The following is a 21,017-nucleotide window of genomic DNA, read 5'->3' on the forward strand; positions in this document are numbered from 1 at the left end:
CAAAATGGCACCGCAAACGTGAGTTTGTGCCGGCCTCCCCCAGTTCCAACTATGCAGTGTCTTTATCCATGTCTTCGTCTGGGTTTTTGTCATCATGTGAAGAATTATGTCTGTGATCGTCGATTTTGTTTGATGGCTGGGAGAGCTGGCGCTGGATCGGCTGGGAGAGCTTGGTCTGCTGCGTCCTGTGGGCCCAGGGACCACGGCCCTGCCTGGAGCTGCCCCCAAAGAGGGAACACCAAGGGCAGTCTGACTGGACGTGGAAGCGGGGCAGGCTAAGCTAACTGCTAGCCCATGCAGACCGGCGGTTCCGACAGTCATCCGGGCTGGCGTTCGTTCTCTGGACAGTGACATTTATGGACGGGTTGCAAATTTACCGAATGGACTATGTTGTTGACTGTGTTTTTGTTTTTTTTAACTTGCTTTGTTCGCTCCGTTTTTGTATGTTTTTGGTGTTGTCATTTTCTTTTTGATATGTGTTTTTGTCTTTTGTGTTGCAATGCTGTGGGCTGGGAGAAACAAAATTTAATCTCTTTTGTGTATGAAAGTACATGACTGAGATGACAATAAATTGTTTCTCATTTCTTATCTTTCTGATTTCATTTATCAAGTGCACAACAATACAGCACAGCAACGCAGCACAACCACACATTGTAACAACACAGCACAACAATATAGCACATTAAAACAGCGCAACGACACAGTGGTGGCAGACACTGCTGGCAGTGAGATGCTTCGGCCTCATCCTAACCTCGAAAAGCCAAAAGATATAACACTTAAATCTAGTTATACTAACGTCTAAAATTCTGAATCTAAAATGTAACAGTATTTACAAATCAACTTACAATAAACTGAAATCAAAATCTATAATTTAGCATATAACCGTTTAAAATGTACAGTATTTACAGGATTTGGCAACCAAGTAACAATGAAAATAAAAATATGTAAGTGAAAAAATTGAAATTGGCAGAAGAATAGTACAGCAGCTAAGCTGTGTGTGTGTGTGTGTGTGTGTGTGTGTTCGTGTGTGTGTTCGTGTGTGTGTGTGTGTGTGTGTCCAGAGAGTCTTATGTATAGAAGAGTCTTAAGGCTTGTGGGTAAAAGCTGTGTTGGAGCCTGTTGGTTCAGGCCCGGATGCTCCAGCACGGTGTTCCAGACAGTGACAGGGTGAGGATTGTGTGGCTGGGGACCCGGATGCTCCGGCACGGTGTTCCAGACGGTAACAGGGTAAGGAGTGTGAGGCAGGGGTGGCGGTGGTCCCTGACTATCTGCTGGGCTTTCTTCCTGAACCTTTGGGTGTGGAGGAGGACTGGTCGATCAGTGTGGTGATGTGCTGTGCTGGATGTCAAATCCAAACACAATTCCCAGTCACCAGAAGGAAAGTGTGTTATTTTGTTCTTCTTCTGTACTTAAATTGTACTTATTTAATCATTTAGGAGAAAATCCAAACACATGGGAATAACCATCTTGGAAACTGAGAGCTAAAACAAATCATCAGCGGTGTATGCAGACACAATTCAACACATTCCAGTTTGGGAAGATGGCGGTGCGAACTTACGTTTACAGCGGCCTCACCCAGCACCGTCCATGCAGTGTCTTTGTCCACATCTGCATCTAAGTTTGTTTTGTCTTCATTTGATGGCTGGGAGAGCTGGCGCTGGATTGGCTGGGAGAGCTTGGTCTGCTGTGTGCTGTGAGTGTGAGCCCAGGGACCACAGCCCTGACCTGAGCTGCGCCTGAAGAGGTAACACGGAGGGCAGTCTGACAGGATGCGGAAGCTGGGCAGGCTAAGCTAACTGCTAGGCCATGCAGAACAGCAGTTCTGAAAACACCAAGGGTGGTCTGGCGGCAGCCTCGCCTAGCCTCGACTTTGTTTTAGTGTCGTCGTGTGGAGTGCTGGGAGGAGTGTCGAAGGTGTCTGGCTGGGAGAGCTGGTGCTGGATCAGCTGGGACAGCTTGGTCTACTGTGTCCAGTGGGCCCAGGGACCACGGCCCTGACTGGAGCTGTGCCTGAGGAAGAAACACCAAGGGCGGTCTGACAGGGTGCGGAAGCTGGGCAGGCTAAGCTAACTGCTAGCCCATGCAGACTGGCAGCTCCAACAGTCATCCTGGCTGGCGTTCGTTCTCTGGACAGTGGAATTTTTGGACTGTGTTGCACTGAGTGTTGTGTTGCTAACTGATTGTGTGTGTGTGTGTGTGTGTGTGTGTGTGTGTGTGTGTGTGTGTGTGTGTGTGTTTTTAGTTTTCTCTCTGTTTTTGTATGTTTTTGGTGGTGCTGTTTTGGGGAAATTTTGGATGTTTTTTTTGTTTGTTTGTTTTTTGTGTCGCACCGCTGTTAGCTGGGTGAAACAGAATTTTGTGTACGCAAGTACATGAAAGAAATGACAATAAATTGTTCCTGATTCCTGCTTCCTGACATGTGCTGGACCTACAAGTCTTTATTTACCTCGCTAAAGGCAAGGCACCTCTGTGCATGTCCACGACTTCACATCAGTGTCTTGTAATCCTTGAAGCCGTGTCTCCTTGGGAGAGACAGTGTAGCAATTGGAGCGCTGCTGGATCATTTAGGAGCCGGCCAGACGGATCACCACTCATTCTTTACTCATTCATTTCACCAAAAAAAAAAAAAATGTTTTTTTTTGGAATTTGTTACAACCAGAAAGGATCTCCAAACAAGGACAGCTCTTGAGACGTGAATTGCATGCACCTTAGGCTGGTGATTCACCCGGTCGCCCCAGTGCCGTCCGCCGAATACCGTCTGACTCAAATGTTCCTGTTTGCACCACTATTAAATCTTCCCATTTGGACATTATCACCCCGTAGTGCCGACCCACACAGTGTGCAGCTCAACTGAACAGATGAGAGAGGAAAAAATTGTTTTAGTGTCTGCTTACCTTCCATGATAAAGATGTGCACACACACACACACACACACACACACACACACACACACACACACACACACACACACACACACACACACACACACACAAAGAAAGCCCGGTTGCAGACTGTCTGGCTCCACAAAGTCAGATCTGGCTGATTGCAGGTATAACAGTGCAGAGATAGTGAGGGGAAAAGATCAAGATGTCAGAAAGAGTTGTGCGGATTTGGTTTGACAGGCATGAAGATTGCATTGTGGGTACAAGCCGTTTGTGGTCAAGGGTTGGTTTTTTTTTTTTTTTTTTTCGTGTGTCTGATTTTTTGTTGCTCAGGTGAACTTTGGTAGACCAAGAGTGAAGTCTCGTTGCATGATGTCACACACTAACTTAGTATTTAGCTTTACACTCGACCGTCCTTGTGGATGAAAAATAAAACAGGAAGTCTCCGTTTTAAAAGGTCGCTGTCATCAGAAACCAGGGACGGGCAACATGGTCCAGAAGGGTCCAGTGTGGGTGCGGGTCTTTGTTCCAACCGAGCGGTTACACACCTGATTCTATAGATCAACCAATAGTCTTTGCTAAGGACCTTGATTTGTAGACTCAGGTGTGTAACTCCTTGGTTGGAACAAAGACCTGCACCCACACCGGACCTTTCTGGACCATGTTGCACCCACACCGGACTGTTCCCTGTCATAAACCTTCAATCTCAATGAGAACGACAATGAAAAACTACTACTGGTTATAGAGTAAGTGTTTATGCATATTTTGTGTGTGTGTGTGTATGTCTTTCTGCAGGGCCGTTCGACGGGCGTGGGGTCACCTTGCTGGAAGTGTGCGGTAGCTGGCCGGAGAGCTTCGGTCTTCCTCGCCACACCATGGGCTCCGTGGACACCAGCGATGAGGGCTTGAGAGAGAGGCTGGCGGACGCCATGTCAGAATCGCCGTCCAGAGACATCGCAGCGTCCTCCACAGGTTGGTGATGTGTGGACAGCACACACACACACACAAACACGCTTTATGGCTTGTGTGATGTCAGGTTGCACTGAGGAAGGGCTTAAAATGGTTATCAGCTATGAAACATAGCAGGTAGTCCAAGCAAAGTCCCGGGTCCCAAGCCGCCCACAGTGTTTGTTTATGTGGCCCCAGAACACCAATCGTCCTGTGTCTTTACTTGCTGGCAGCTGTCTGAAGAAGTAAATGAAGATACACCCGCAGCAAATGTCCTCTGCTTGGATAAAACAACATAATTACACATCATGTGGTGTAAATGTACACACTATGTCCAAACACCGCCCCCACACACACGCACACATACATGATGGACATGTGTGTGGAGACGTCTGGTCATGGGTGACCTGCTCTTGGTCATTGTTGGTCATTACCATGACTGTAAGACACACAACATGCCAGTGTCCAGCTGTTACACAGACACACAACATGCCAGTGTCCAGTTGTTACACGGACACACAAAATCCCAGTGTTGGACACAGGTCTCCTTCCTCTCCCTGGTCCCTGTCCAGCATTACCTAATGGATCAGTTAACTACCAGTGTGTGTGTGTGTGTGTGTGTGTGTGTGTGTGTGTGTGTGTGTGTGTGTGTGTGTGTGTGTGTGTGTGTGTGTGTGTGTGTGTGTGTGTGTGTGTTTGTGTGTGTGTGTGTGTGTGTGTGTGCGTGTGTGTGTGCGTGTGTGCGTGTGTCTGTGTGTGTGTGTCTGTGTGCGTGCGTGCGTGCGTGCAAGCTCGTGTACTTTGCTGTCGGCATGAATGTGTGTCTGCCTGACTGTGTCTGCCTGTCTCGTGTCTGCATTTGTGTGTGTGTGTGTGTGTGTGTGTGTGTGTGTGTGTGTGTGTGTGTGGGGACATGCCGTTGGCCCTGACAGTCCAAATGGTTAACTCGTTTAGGAAGCGGCAGTGCTCTCTCTCTCTCTCTCTCTCTCTTCCCCTCCTTAAGTGAACAAGAGTTCCTTTGATTTGAGGAGGGGTGGCTGTATATGGAGGGCCAGCCACAGGGGGAAGCATGGGGTCACAAGGCCCTAATGGCTTTAGCATTGACTATAGGCCCCATCTCATATCCTCCTCTCTCGTGCACACACTTTTGCTCTCTTTCTCTCTCTGTCCGTCCCTCTGTCTCTGCCTCGCTCTCTCTTAGGACCTAACCTCATTTGGAGCCATTCATTTACAGTGACTAAGCTCTCTACCATCGCTGGCCTCCATCCCTCTCTCTCTTCTCATCACTCTTTTTTACTGCACTCCACCCCCTCCCTCCCTCCCCCCCCCTCTGTCTCTCTCGCTCTTCATTAGATTAGTTGTTCAAGACTCCCAGACACTTGTAGTCGCCTCTTGTCCCCTCCATTGTAACTCACCCCCTCATCCCCTTTAATGCAACACAAAATTCATTACTGATCACATTACATCCAAATACAGCCCCGCTGCCCGCACCCCCACATTTCCCTGTGCCTTAGGCTCCGCTGTAGACATAATCCATAGCCAAATGGACTAAATCTGTTGTGTGTGTGTGTGTGTGTGTGCGCGCATGCACGCGCGTGTGTGTGTGTGTGTGTGCGTGTGTTGGGGAAACCTGGTACACATCCAGAGTGTAGTCTTTGTCCTGCCACCAGCAGCCAAGATAAGCTAACAGTGTGGCAGTGCACACACTGTAAAGAGACTACAGCCCCATACATATCCAGCAGCAGCCGTGACTCAGTCCAGCTGAGGAAGTGAGAGGATGCTTTTACACTCACACAGTCCAAAAACCGAAGACCCTAACCTTGGCTTGATGAATTAAGTGTTATTAATAATAATAATAACAGTAACAATCATAATAATAATGAATTAATCTTATATAGCGCTTTTCTAACAGTCAAAGTAGCTTTACAGTAAATGGGGTGAAACAAGACAACAGATAAACATAGCACAGGGGTGGATGGGAAGGGGGGTTACGAGAGGGAGAAGCGGCAGCCACACATGACGCCAGCAGTGCTCTCTGACTTAAACACATACAAAAGGGCAAGAAAAACAAAAAACAACAGCACTGTAGATGTTGATTTTTGTGTAGGGGTTTACTCCCGTAGCCTAGTCCTCTCCCGAGGTATCCACTAGGCAGTGGCACTATTTAACCCATAGCTGGGGGCTGGTTCATGGGCATCAGGAAATATCACGCACCGGTGGGCCTGCGTACTGCACGTTTAGGGGCCAGACCCCCTCCGAGTCCCTTGTAGTTCAGCCAGGGTCCAAGGTGTACCCAGTTACCGTGTGTCACCACGAGGAGGCGCTACATAGGGCTTGCTGTTGGAGAGGCTATCTACTGGCAGGGAGAGGCTTATGTGTTCGGCTCTCCTGTTGGTATTTCTACTAGCCAGCGGTGAAGGTTGAGAGTGAGACGTGACCATCACAGAACACTACACCAACACACTAGACACTTCACAACAACCCCACTTCTTACACAAGAATGTCAGACACGCACTATAAGTAATTACTATGTTATTATAAGTAAACATGGCCAAGGAAAACAATTGTTCCTCCTTCATTTATTAATTTGATTTATTTATCTTCATTTATTTTTATTTACTTTTATTTATTTATTTTCTGTAAACAAAAATAAGAATTTGCAATATTATAAAAGAAAAGAGAGAAAGTGTTAGGGCCAGTTTGAGAAAACTTGATTTACCGTTGTTTTTCCTTTCAGATGAAAAAGAAAGGATCAGAGGTTTGGGGAGAAGAGAGTGAAGAAAAGCAGTGAGAGAGGGGTGTAAAAGGACAGAGTTGGAGAGAAAAAGCAGTGAGAGGGGAGTGTAAAAGAACAGAGTTGGAGAGGAAAAACAGTGAGAGAGGAGTGTAAAGGGACAGCGTTGGAGAGGAAAAGCAGTGACAGATGAATGTAAAGGACAGAATTAGAGAGGAAAAGCAGTAAGAGAGGAGTGTAAAGGACAGAGTTGTAGAAGAAAAGCAGTGAGAGAGGGGTGTAAAAGGACGGAGTTGTAGAAGAAAAGCAGTGAGAGAGGGGTGTAAAGGACAGAGTTGTAGAAGAAAAGCAGTGAGAGAGGGGTGTAAAGGACAGAGTTGTAGAAGAAAAGCAGTGAGAGAGGGGTGTAAAAGGACGGAGTTGGGGTGTAAAGGGACAGAGTTGGAGAGGAAAAGCAGTGAGAGATGGGTGTAAAGGACAGAGTTGTAGAAGAAAAGCAGTGAGAGGGGGGTGTAAAAGGACAGAGTTGGAGAGGAAAAGCAGTGAGAGAGGAGTGTAAAGGGACAGAGTTGGAGGAGAAAAGCAATGAGAGAGGGGTGTAAAGGGACAGAGTTGGGGAGGAAAAGCAGTGACAGATGAATGTAAAGGACAGAGTTAGAGAGGAAAAGCAGTGAGAGAGGAGTGTAAAGGGACAGAGTTGGAGGAGAAAAGCAGTGAGAGAGGGGTGTAAAGGGACAGAGTTGGAGAGGAAAAGCAGTGAGAGATGGGTGTAAAGGACAGAGTTGTAGAAGAAAAGCAGTGAGAGAGGGGTGTAAAAGGACAGAGTTGGAGAGGAAAAGCAGTGACAGATGAGTGTAAAGGACAGAGTTGTAGGAGAAAAGCAGTGAGAGAGGGGTGTAAAGGGACAGAGTTGGAGAGGAAAAGCAGTGAGAGATGGGTGTAAAGGGACAGAGTTGGAGAGGAAAAGCAGTGAGAGAGGGGTGTAAAGGGACAGAGTTGGAGAGGAAAAGCAGTGAGAGATGGGTGTAAAGGACAGAGTTGTAGGAGAAAAGCAGTGAGAGAGGGGTGTAAAGGGACAGAGTTGGAGAGGAAAAGCAGTGAGAGATGGGTGTAAAGGACAGAGTTGGAGAAGAAAAGCAGTGACAGATGAGTGTAAAGGACAGAGTTGTAGGAGAAAAGCAGTGAGAGAGGGGTGTAAAGGGACAGAGTTGGAGAGGAAAAGCAGTGACAGATGAATGTAAAGGACAGAGTTGGAGAAGAAAAGCAGTGACAGATGAATGTAAAGGACAGAGTTAGAGAGGAAAAGCAGTGAGAGAGGAGTGTAAAGGGACAGAGTTGGAGGAGAAAAGCAGTGAGAGAGGGGTGTAAAGGGACAGAGTTGGAGAGGAAAAGCAGTGACAGATGAATGTAAAGGACAGAGTTAGAGAGGAAAAGCAGTGACAGATGAGTGTAAAGGACAGAGTTGGAGAGGAAAAGCAGTGAGAGATGGGTGTAAAGGACAGAGTTGTAGAAGAAAAGCAGTGAGAGAGGGGTGTAAAAGGACGGAGTTGGGGTGTAAAGGACAGAGTTGGAAAGAAAAAGCAGAGAGAGAGGGGGATGTAAAGGACAGAGTTGGAAAGAAAAAGCAGAGAGAGAGGGGGATGTAAAGGACAGAGTTGGAAAGAAAAAGCAGAGAGAGAGGGGGATGTAAAGGACAGAGTTGGAAAGAAAAAGCAGAGAGAGAGGGGGATGTAAAGGACAGAGTTGGAAAGAAAAAGCAGAGAGAGAGGGGGATGTAAAGGACAGAGTTGGAAAGAAAAAGCAGAGAGAGAGGGGGATGTAAAGGACAGAGTTGGAAAGAAAAAGCAGAGAGAGAGGGGGATGTAAAGGACAGAGTTGGAAAGAAAAAGCAGAGAGAGAGGGGGATGTAAAGGACAGAGTTGGAAAGAAAAAGCAGAGAGAGAGGGGGTGTAAAGGACAGAGTTGGAAAGAAAAAGCAGAGAGAGAGGGGGATGTAAAGGACAGAGTTGGAAAGAAAAAGCAGAGAGAGAGGGGGATGTAAAGGACAGAGTTGGAAAGAAAAAGCAGAGAGAGAGGGGGATGTAAAGGACAGAGTTGTAGAAGAAAAGCAGTGAGAGAGGGGTGTAAAGGACAGAGTTGGAGAGGAAAAGCAGAGAGGGAGGGGTGTAAAGGACAGAGTTGTAGAAGAAAAGCAGTTAAAAGGGGATGTAAAGGACAGAGTTGGAGAGGAAAAGCAGTGAGAGAGGGGTGTAAAAGGACAGAGTTGGAGAAGAAAAGCAGTGAGAGAGGGGTGTAAAAGGACAGAGTTGGAGAAGAAAAGCAGTGAGAGAGGGGTGTAAAAGGACAGAGTTGGAGAGGAAAAGCAGTGAGAGAGGGGTGTAAAAGGACAGAGTTGGAGAGGAAAAGCAGTGAGAGAGGGGTGTAAAAGGACAGAGTTGGAGAAGAAAAGCAGTGAGAGAGGGGTGTAAAGGGACAGAGTTGGAGAGGAAAAGGAAAATGACTTGTGTCCGTCCAACTGATGTGGTGAAGTAATGGCAGTGAAATGTTCACTGACTGACTGAATGGAAGATGTTTATATTCTAATTAGTGATACAATGTATAAAGGGATCAATAAGAAGATTCTTGTGGTGGTTTCGGTATCCGGTTACCTATTGTGCATGTGTGTGTGTGTGTGTGTGTGCACGCATGTGCGTGTGTTGGCGTGAGACTGAGACGGGCAGAGGCAGATGGTATCTTGCTCAGTGTATCCGTTTGCTCGGAGGAGTGGCCCCCTCCCCATGCATACAGGCACAGCTTTTAACATAGACTTTATGCCTGTATACACACACACACACACACACACTGGCCTAGTCACCCATCATATTTGCTGCAACATACACATTCTTGTCTATTTTTCTTTGTCAGACACATTCACTTTCTTCCTCTCTATATGTTTCGACACACACAATGAGAATCTCAGAGCTGGAATGCCGGGCCATGTAACAAATCACCATTTCTGACATTCTCCCCACGTTCACAAAGGCACAGACACACACACACACACGCACACACACAAAAGCACACATGCACAGGCACACACTTGCAGATTCACAGGGAAAACAAAGCCCCCAGTCAGGATGATGGGGCTCTCACGCACAGGCCGAGACCTGGTGTCGCCAGCTCCCAGGGCAGGTGACACTCCGATAGAGAGATGGATGGACAGAGGGAGAGGGAAACGGAGGAGAGAGTCGAGAGGCCCCTACACTGGCTGCTAAAACACACTCGGGCTCAAATTAGATTTGTCCCCAATGATGCAATGTTGCTAACTGGGTTTTGCTTATTGGTGCCTGCCCAACATAAATTCCATTGAAGCTCCACCACTCCCTGGCCTGACCTGACTGGGCTTATCTCCCCATCGGCTAGAAGACATGTCCTCATATTGTGCATTATTACATCATAAACAATATAATGTCCAATGTCTTAGCCTTGTTCCATTATACAATGTGAACTCCGTCAGAAGTCGGTGTTGAATGGGATTTTGATGTTTTCTTTCTTTTGTTTTTAGCATTGTGTATATTAGGTTTAGCCGGGAGTGTTGATTGATTAGGTAAGGGCAGTATATGTCTCGGACCACCCACGCCCACTGGGCTCTAGCCAGCACTGTTTGTTTGAGCCTAGTTCACAGAAACAGCGAGTAATACTGCTGTCTCTGGAACAGCACTCATCTGGCTCGCTGCACAGCCCTGCACACATGCTGAGGCACCAGCTCAAGGCAAATATTTAGGGGAGCCTTATCAGCAGCATGAAAGAGCTGGGAGATATTCCTTGTATGCATGCATTCTTGTACGTGTAAATGTGTGCGTGAGTGTGTACGTGCGTGTGTGCGTGCGTGCGTGCACACACGTAGGAGTCTGCCTCTCATTAAAATTGTCATAATTGCTCGCATTCTCACTATATTTGAGGTATGTTTTGTGTGTTGAGTGCATATGCTTTTTCAAGATGTTCTCAGTTACCTTCATCAGAGTTCTGCATAGTGCTGCACGATTAATCTAATCGCAATCGCGATGTCAGCCTGTGCATAACCGCAAAAGGCTGCGATCTAGTTAAATAATGAAATGTGCGCGCGTGAACGTTTGGTCGTGGGCAGTCTGCATATCCACGCCCATAATTAAGAGCTGACCAATCAGTCTCTGTTTAGGCAGTGAAGCGTGCGTGTGCGGTCTATGGTCACGTGACTATCCGGTGTGCTGTGTGCGGACCAGAAGGAAAAAATGGATACTGACGACAACGAGCAGGTTAACACTGATGAACTGGTGGCAAAAACGCCCAAAAACAAACAAAATCCCCGCCTCTGTTATAAGACGATAATTTGGATTCAGGCTCAGCGACGCTGAGCAGAAAGAGGTTCTGTGTAAAACATGCCAAATGAAAGTTGCTACATGTCGCGGCCACACGACAAATTTGTGTTACCTGTTTAAGTATAAACGACCGGGATTTCATTCCTACCTTAAGTGACCACGGTTTTAAACTCTATATTCTGTCAAGATAAATACCTAATTGACATATTAAGGCATTACATATGTCAGTATGTCGGTTAAGAAACTGACACCGAAGTTCACATTTTAACAACTTTCATACTATTTTTCAAACAATTTAAAATGGCCGCTGTCCAACGCCTGTAAATGCTGCAACGCCTCGGTGGTAGTCATGGTGCGCTGTAACGCGTGATTTTTTTTCGTACCCGTTTTCCGGGAACTCTGCCTCTGATTGGCTAGTACTCGTTGCCTCCGTTGGTTAGGTTGGTTAAGCTTAGGGTTAGGGTGGGGTTAGGGATAGGGTTAACCAATCAGAGATAGAGTAGGGGCGGGTCTTCCCGGAATCCAGGTGGGAAAAATAATAACGCGCTCGAAAACGGGTACGAAAAAAATCACTCGTCTGTAACCAGACATGTTGGAAATAATCAGAAATCAAGTGTGGATTACTCTGCCCTGGAGAACGCTAGTGTGTTTCTAGGACAGAGCCATGAACTTCGCGAAGGAAATGACGTGACCAACACACTTCAGAAATGGTGACCTTACATGAATGATCTGGCGCAAATGAATCAATGGGTCCGCGGTGGTGTAGCGGTCAAAGTATCGACTTTGTGTCAATGCAGTTGTCCACTGGGGAACGGGGTTCGCGCCCCGGTCTCGTCAGTTCCTACTATTAGTCCATGGACCAGAGCCCAAAATTTCCTATTTCGGTATACTCAAGGTGGCAAAACTTACTTATAATTTTTGAAAGGATCCATGTCTGTAGATGATATTTTGGTATGATAACCATTCCTGAGTGGCAGCTGTATCACAGTTATCAGCTCATGAAGTTAACCACCCCCTAAACTAAATTGCATTTTAGACGCTGGTGCATATCCTGGTTTAGCCTCATGGTCAGGACATTTTTCAATGTTCTATAATATTGTCTTTGGTATCATTTTAAAGGGGACCTTCTTAGCTTTCATTCAAGCCCTGTTGTGGATATTTCTCACAAATATAGAGGTCACTTGAGCTCTTCAACCCGTCAATAACACACATCTTTCTGCAATGTTCGCCTAAACTATATACTTTCTTTTAGCCCTGTGGCATCTAGGAATATCAGGGACACAAAACACAAAAACTGGAATACTCACAGGACTGTAAAGATTCAGGAAATGTATAATATACCCATACTATTTCATTGTGTGAGGTGATTGTGAACCTTAAATTAGAAGTGCATTATTACTAAGAAACTAACTAGACCAAAGCCAGTTAGTCCATGGGTCAGACCAGATATCGATATCACCCAATGTGACACAACTTCACTGGTGCCATTTTATTTGGTACACTAACAGAAGTAAAATAATACATGATAACCTTTCCAAATGAGCAGCTATTTCATTTTTCTTTCAGGAAACCTGTTTCTGTGCCTCTCACGATTGTGTATTTGCCCAGATTTTTACAAATATAGCATTTCAACACCCCTGGTACTGATTAGCCTAGCTTAAACTCTGGGACAGTTCTTAGTTGGCCACCAACCAAGGATAACCAGTACTGTGTACTTCCATTCATTGTGCTAAGCTAGGCTAACGTGCAGCCAGATAGCTTTCTACTAAACACATATAGAGGAAACTGGTATCTATCTTCTTGTCTCACTCTGGAGAAGATTGTAAGCTAATTTCCCATAATGTTAGCATGTTCTTTTAATGTATATGTTAATATGATTAGTTAAAGTGGCTACGAGGAACTTTCATCTTGTGTTGATTTTAGCGGCCTCATGTGGACAAAATACAGCTGTTGCATAGCAACTAGGTAATGTATCTATTTGTGGCTATGTAAGATAAATAATGGTAATATGACGCTGGTGAAGCAAAGTAAACTTTGTTTTAGTAGTGTTCATACACCTAAGTTACATGTATTTGTTTGTATGTGGCAGGTGAAAACTGACTGAATATGGCCACTGGTGAACAAGCAAGTTTTTACCCAATACCAAAGCGCCCACGGGTGGAGTGCATTATCCACTGTTCTGATGATACAGATAAGCTGGTTTCACTACAAAGTGTCGACTCATGGAGAACTCTGCTCAGGGCAGCTCAGATACGAAATCATGCACCAGTTTTGAAACTGGCAAAAGACATTCCTGAGGGACAGATTCCAGCAATCTACTACCACAGAAAGTGTCGCAGTATCTTCACTATGAAGCAAATTCTTGATGGCCTCCTTGCAAAAGAAAAGAAAAGTTGTGTCTCTGCTGAAGAGAAACAATCTAAGAGAGTAGCTCGACATGCTCCAAGTACATCTAGGACTTATGATGCAGAGTGCATATTTTGTCAGAAAAACAGCAAATATTCCAAGAGACAGAATACGAGAGAAGTACTGGTGCAGTGTCGAGAACTGCGAGCTGATGCAAAGATCAGGAGTGCAGCCACAAAGAAAAGGGACAGCAGAATCCTTGCCATTGTGAGTAGAGACCTTGTGGCAGCTGAAGGGCACTACCACAGGTCATGCTATAGACTTTACACCAAAGAAGAGGTTTCCAAAGGAGAGGTTGCCAGCAATGAAGATGATGATGCTGCAGCCCAGTATGAAGCTGCTGTGAATAAGGCATACAATGAGCTGTTCCTCTTCATCAGGATCGAGCTTTTTGGCAATCCTCAAGTGATGACAATGACTAATCTCTCTTCTAGACTGGTAGCTTCAATGAACTCCCAAGGCATTGCCCAAGTCAAGGAATCAACCAAGAAGCACATAAGGCGAAACCTGGAGAGTGAGTTTGCTGGAGCCTTGCAGATATTCCCTGATGAGAAAGGAAAATTCCTCCTCTATCCCGATAACTTGTCCATGAGGGAACTTGCCAAAGAAAATCAGTCTCTCAAAAGGGAGCTGCAGACCCTGAAAAGTGTCAGTGCACAAGATGTTATAGCCAAAGCAGCCATCAAATTGAGAGCAGACATTAAAAGTCAAGATGTTCCTCAAACCTGGCCGCCTGAAGTCAAATCAGAAGCAGAATGGCCTACCATTCCAGAGTCGCTCATTATCTTCCTGTACTCTCTACTCACAGGCTCAAATGATCCTGATCATGCATCCCAGAGAGTGCAGTGCCTTCTGCAGTCATTTGGCCATGACATAGTATATGCAGTGACATGTGGAAATACCAAGCCTTCCAAGCACATTGTTCTGCCATTCAGTGTCAAATCGTTGACAGGAAATGTAGAGTTGATAAACATCCTCAACCGACTTGGTCACAGTGTGTCCTATTCACAGATGGAAGAGATCAACACTGCCCTGTGTCTCCAGAAACTCTCATCATCACGGAGTGGCATTGCCCTTCCAGCTAACATCCATCCTGGCATATTCACAACTTTAGCCTGGGACAATATCGACCGTCTTGAAGAAACTGTCAGTGGTGAGGGAACATCTCACAGAGTCAATGGGATTGCTGTGCAAGCAAAGCCAGTCAACCCACTTCCTGTCCAACCCATGCCCACTGTTCCCAAAACAAAGAAGAGAAGCATTGATGGACCCCCACCAATGTTACCAACTTACAATGCTGGACAACGGGTAGGGCCACCACAAAGCAAAAAGTCAGATGCCGATACTGCAGCCAATACTAAGCTTGCCAGAGAGAAAAACCTTCTTTGGGTCCTAGCACGCATGTCACAACAAGAAGAACAGTCAGTCAGCAGCTGGACAGGCTTCAACATCCTGACTCGAGGAGAGATGACGGTCATCCCCGACAATATAGGCTATCTGCCTACCATCAATGCTCCAGCGACACAAATGTCTACTGTCAACGAGGTGCTTAACCAGTCACTGAGCATCATGCAGTGCTTAGGCCTGAGGAAGATTGTCTGTGTCTTTGACCAAGCCCTGTATGCGAAGGCTGTCGAGATCACATGGAAACACCATGACAAGTTCCATGATATCATCGTTAGGCTTGGGGTATTCCACACCATCTGCACACTGCTGGCAATAATAGGAAAGCGTTTCCAAGATGCTGGACTCAAAGACCTCTGCATTGAGTCTGGCATGATTGCAGAAGGCTCAATTGCTGGTGTTATGGATGGCCGCAAGTACAACAGGGCAGTGCGACTACACAAGCTCCTGTATGAGGCTCTCATGCGACTGACCTTGAATGGTTTCCTGTCCTGGTTGGAAGAAACTCACAGGAATGACATGGTTCACCTGAATGAGACACTGAAGACCATTGACAGCCTTGGGAAAGAAGTCTCACAACATGCTTTGAAGGAGGTCCTCGAGAACAGCTCTTGTACACGCATCATGGATCTATTTGAAGTCTACCGTGAGTTCCTTAGAGGTGGAAACGGCAGCCTCTCGAACTTCTGGATGTCCTATTTGGACATGGTTGAAATCTTGTTGGGGCTCATCTGAGCATCCAGAGAGGGAGACTGGATGCTACACTTGGCTAGCATTCGAGCAATGATCCCATGGTGCTTTGCTTATGACAGGATGAATTATGCACGCTACCTCCCCTACTACTACGCCCAGATGTCTGAGCTGCCCATCACACACCCAGATGTGTACACAGAATTCATGGAAGGAGGCTTCTCAGTCCAACTGGGCTCCACCAATCCCTTTGGCCGAATCCCTGTTGACCAAGCTATAGAAGAAACGGTGAACAAAGACACCCAAAAGCTGGAGGGACAAAGGGATTCAGCTTGAAGCCAGGAGCTGTGACCAAATATTATCTCACAGCTGAGTATAGAAGTATGTACCTCAGACAGCTGAGAGACCTGACACGTCAAGGCAGGAGCAAATGGTCTCATCCAGATCTACAGAGTCCAAGGATCAAGAGAGATGAAGCAGATGTCCAGTCTCTCATGGACCTTATGGAGAATAACTGGCTCAATCCTATGTCCCCTGATGAGATTGATTTGGTTAGCCTCTCCACTGGCAACATGGCTCCACCTGATGTGACCATAGATCTCTTGAGAGCTCTTGAGAAAGGAGAAGAGGCCTACCAAGCATTCCAGCAAACAAGGTTAGATGCAGACCCACCACCTGTGAAATTCCAAGACAAGTTGACCAAGCAAAGTCTGAAAACATTCTCCAATGTCAGCACAAAACAAGCTCATGGAAAGAAAGCACAGGATGTGGTTCTGAAGGCAGATAGAAACCTTTTCAGTCACATGATCCTGGTGGCTGAAAGCAGGAAGGTGAATCTGAAGGATGTCCTTGCCTACCCATTGGGCCCACTACCATGGGCACTGGCAAATGCTGATGGGTCCTTACGAAAAACAAACAAGGCTGCACTTGCCAGAGAGCTTGAAAAGAATGTATCTCCTGCAGAAGACATCCCAATCCCATCTACTTCCATCATTGATGGGATGAGCCTGGTCCAAAAAATGAATGGCAACAACAAAACCTTTGCACAGGTGGCAGAGTCAGCCTTGACCCAGGTCCTCCATGAGGGAGCACAGAGTGGGAGGATTGATGTTGTTTTTGATGTCTATCACCAGACTTCGATCAAAGATGCTGAACGACTGAACCGGGGTGGAGACATCACTCTCCAGTACAAGAATCTTGCAGGGGGACACCACGTCCAGCAGTGGAGAAAATTTCTGTGCAGTTCCTCCAACAAGACCAGTCTCATCAAGTTTCTGGTGGAAGAGTGGAAACTCCCACGATACAGAGCTATGCTGCATGGCAAGGTGTTGTACATGACCTGTGAGGAAACCTGCTACAAGTTGACAGAAGATGGGTGTGAGGAAGCAGCAGAACTGCACTCCACACATGAAGAAGCTGACACCCGTCTGCTCCTGCATGCATTGCATGCAGCAAATGCGGGCTCAAAGTCAGTTATCATCACAGCTGAGGACACTGATGCCATGGTGCTTTGTCTTGGCTTCCAGAAGGACATCACCTGTCCCATCTACCAGAAGTGTGGGACTCAGAACCGCACACGGTTTGTCGACATCACCAAACTGGCAAGTTCACTTGGAGACAGCATCTGTGACAGCCTAATTGGCTTACATGCCTTCACAGGCTGCGACACTGTCAGTGCATTCGCTGGTCGAGGGAAGCTGAATGCCCTGAAGATAGTGAGAAAGCACACTTCCTGCCAAGAGACTTTTAGACAACTGGGACAGACATGGAATGTGAGTGATGAGCTGTTCCAGAAAATTGAGCAGTTCACCTGTCGGATGTATGTTGCTAATAGCAGCACTGCTGAGGTGAACAAACTGCGTTACCAGCTCTTCTGCACCAAAAGGGGAGAGGTTGAGTCCAGCCAGCTGCCACCATGTAGAGACTGTCTCTTTATGCATGTTCAACGAGCCAACTATCAGGTAGCAATATGGAAGTGCTGTCTGCAGGCTAACCCTGTGGTGCCAAGCCCTACTGAGTATGGATGGACAGACGATGAAGGCAAGCTGGCCATTTACTGGATGCGCTCCCCACCTGCACCAGATGTGGTCTTGGAAATGCTAACATGCAAGTGTGTGCATTCATGCAAAATGCCAAGCTGCATGTGCCTGTCAAATGGACTTCCATGCACAGACATGTGCAGGTTACAGACCTGCAGTAACCAAAAACAGCAGGATGGTCCAGAACTGGACTTTGAACTTGGGGAGTCAGATGATGAGAGAAACGAGCAGTTTGATGAATGACAGTGTGATGATTCTGATGGTATTACTGTGGTAGTAGTCTATTGATGCACAGGATGTTGATTCTGGACTTGGTTACCCAGAGCTTGATAACAATAATGTAACCATATTCACATGTACCCATTACCCTACCCATTACCATTACATATACCCACTAATGATATGGGATTACATGTATCATTGACTAAGTATATGTAAATGTCAATGTTGTTTAAAATATTAAAATAGTTCATTACCTCACTATGGTATTCTTTTTTATCATGTATTTTGATTGTGTATTTAAACAAATGTATAGAGACCAGTTTGTGACCTAACTGGCTTTGGTCTAGTTCTCATTTAAGGCTCACAATCACCTCACACAATGAAATAGTATGGGTATATTATACATTTCCTGAATCTTTACAGTCCTGTGAGTATTCCAGTTTTTGTGTTTTGTGTCCCTGATATTCCTAGAGGCCACAGGGCTAAAAGAAAGTATATAGTTTAGGCGAAAATTGCAGAAAGATGTGTGTTATTGACGGGTTGAAGAGCTCAAGTGACCTCTATATTTGTGAGAAATATCCACAACAGGGCTTGAATGAAAGCTAAGAAGGTCCCCTTTAAAATGATACCAAAGACAATATTATAGAACATTGAAAAATGTCCTGACCATGAGGCTAAACCAGGATATGCACCAGCGTCTAAAATGCAATTTAGTTTAGCGGGTGGTTAACTTCATGAGCTGATAACTGTGATACAGCTGCCACTCAGGAATGGTTATCATACCAAAATATCATCTACAGACATGGATCCTTTCAAAAATTATAAGTAAGTTTTGCCACCTTGAGTGTACCGAAATATCGTCTGGCCCATGGACTATATGGCCGGATTCGATGAAGCAGCAATAATTGGCAACGCTGTCTTCGGGGGGGGGGGGGGGCGGAGTCGGCTATGGTTCGTCACATGTGGGTGTGTGTGTGTGTGTGGGAAAAAGCATAGATTCGACCTGGATTCGTCCTTGTTACAGAAATGGCGAGGCGTCTCCTTCGAGACTGCCGGCCGCATGCAGTACGAGGGTGGGTGTTTGAACCAGATTAGGGCGCGATTTGCCACTAAACTGAGAGAAAAAGGGAAAAATCTGAAAAACATTAGTACAAGCGTAACCGGTTATTTTCTTGCCCGGTGCGAGATTCGATACGACGTGTATTGCACCACAAGGCGACATCACTGACCGCTCGGCTAAAGGGTCAGACCCGTTAGCTAGGGGCTAACGTGTCTTATTAGTAGTTTACACACGTACATAAATAAATTTTAAAACAAAGATCAGGCGCAAATGACACGTGGTCATTTTGACCAGTCATGGTCGTGTTAGGTAGATTTTATCCTAACTTTTTTTTCGTGTGTGTGTGCAATTGATCTAAAACTCGTTTTAATGCAAATTTATGCAATTTTAGGAGCATTCAGGGATTGGCAGGTTTGTCCCCCCCCCCCCCACAAAGTTATTAAACTTTGAAAACCCAAAATGGTCAAAATGACCGCCTTGGCCTTTCTAGTGTTAAATGTGTTTATTGTATTGTAATCGCAAATCGAAATATTGTGCACAATAATCGCAATGTGACTTTTTCACCAAACCATGCAGCTCTAGTTCTGAATATGGAAATATCCGGTGAACAGTTTAAAAAGAATATTTCAAATCCAGAACCAGGCTTATCATAAGCCGAGGTGACAGATGGCAGAGAGGGAAAATATTTCAGACACGTCAGCGTCACCTCAGGAGTTACACACTCAGAGAGACGTGGATATTACAGATTGTGTGAATGCGGTTGCACCTGAGCCCAACACTCCTGCAATTAAAAAGAAATGTTCATAAGAAATTCTCTGCACATTTACAGTATCTGTGTGCTACCCATGACTGCAGCCTCGGCAAACACGCTTGTCAAGAGATGTGAACAGCAGGATATGTGCCTTGCTCAAAGTGTCAGAGTTGTCTCACTGTCTGTGGCTCTTTACTTTACATGCCAAGATTGATCAATATTATTAAAATTTCAAGAGCCATATTATGAGATAGATGTAGATATTAATAGTACTAATTAGGTATTGTGTTCATACAGATGTGCATGATAATACTCATGATGCTCCTTTTGAGTTTTTAAATTATTGGCAACAAGTTTTCATCTCCAAGCCACAAAAGTTTAATAATGACAATGATTTAAATTCCCTCTGACTCCCAAAAAGAAAGTTTTTGTATTTCTACTCTTCAGGCTCTCACACCTCTCCATCAAGAGATTAAATATTTAGTCTAAAATACCTAAAAATGGTGGTAATATCATGATGGCTCTCTATATTTATATGTATGTTGTATATTCCTAGACCCTTACACACATTTAAAAAATGTAAATGAGTTAAATTTTATAAATTGAGCAGGTGTGTCTTTTACCTTATTGTTATCTGATCTAGTTTACTTTATAGGGAGGTTAAGACCCAATATCTGTACAAGAAGTCAAGGTTTATTTTCTCTTTATTCTAATTTCATACAATATTTGTGAACACAGGTGGTGTAGATTGTGGTGTAGGGAATGATGAATCTGATAAAATGTGTTTACATAAGACGTACGTTTGATAATTGGGCTTTTGTATTACTACGTCTTCCAGGTACTTTATTAGTGCTATGTACTTTATTGTATTGTTAATTGTTTTTGGATGTTTATCACCCTGGGTGGTTTGATGGTTAACCACACCTGCCGTCATGGAGCGTGTCAGCCTATCAGTGGGCAGGATGCATGATTATGGGTGTGGTCTCCACTTTTCAGACATTCTGACCTGACGAAGAGCCACGTGGGATCAAAACATTGTCATTGTTAAATTTTTGTGGCTTAGAGTAAGTGTGCTGGCGTTACCTCCTTTTCTTTCACTGGTATTTGTTCTGGTGGCTTTGCACCCACGTGACGTGCATATCTCTCCTCCAGCTGTTTTATATCTGCCGTAGTCAGATCTTTCCAGAAGGCTTGTCCCTACCAAAGGAAAAATAGAAATTGACTGCTGGAGTTTTGCAGAGGGGGTTTTGGGGTTGGGGGTTAGGCAGTGCAGGTCCCACACCACCATTATTGCCTATTCATGGGCGGGCATTTGTCGACTATTAAATGTCACATTTGAATTTGCTGGTGACTCCATTCATACAAAACCAGACCTTCATCTTCCTGACTGACTGGTTTCGTTTCTAGCCAGGCTTGTTTTGATACACTGAGAGCAAAAATGGTGGCACAGTGGTTAGCGCTGCCACCTCACAGCAAGAAAGTCCTGGGTTGGGGGCATCCGGGTAGCATAGCGGTCTATTCCATTGCCTACCAGTTCGAATCCCT

At 45.5% G+C, this 21,017-nt stretch overlaps 1 protein-coding gene across 4 annotated transcripts in view; it reads left to right on the forward strand.

Moving 5' to 3' along the window:
- Positions 1 to 21,017, forward strand: part of bcas3 (BCAS3 microtubule associated cell migration factor) — a 488,455-nt gene that overhangs the window by 433,708 nt on the left and 33,730 nt on the right. For all 4 annotated transcript variants that reach the window (XM_056283043.1, XM_056283039.1, XM_056283041.1 and 1 more), the window contains one exon: positions 3,677 to 3,853. In XM_056283043.1, the coding sequence (XP_056139018.1) occupies positions 3,677 to 3,853 (177 nt within the window). The remainder of the gene's footprint in view (positions 1 to 3,676; positions 3,854 to 21,017) is intronic.

Source organism: Lampris incognitus, chromosome 7 (assembly GCF_029633865.1).
Source record: "Lampris incognitus isolate fLamInc1 chromosome 7, fLamInc1.hap2, whole genome shotgun sequence".
NCBI lineage: Eukaryota > Metazoa > Chordata > Actinopteri > Lampriformes > Lampridae > Lampris > Lampris incognitus.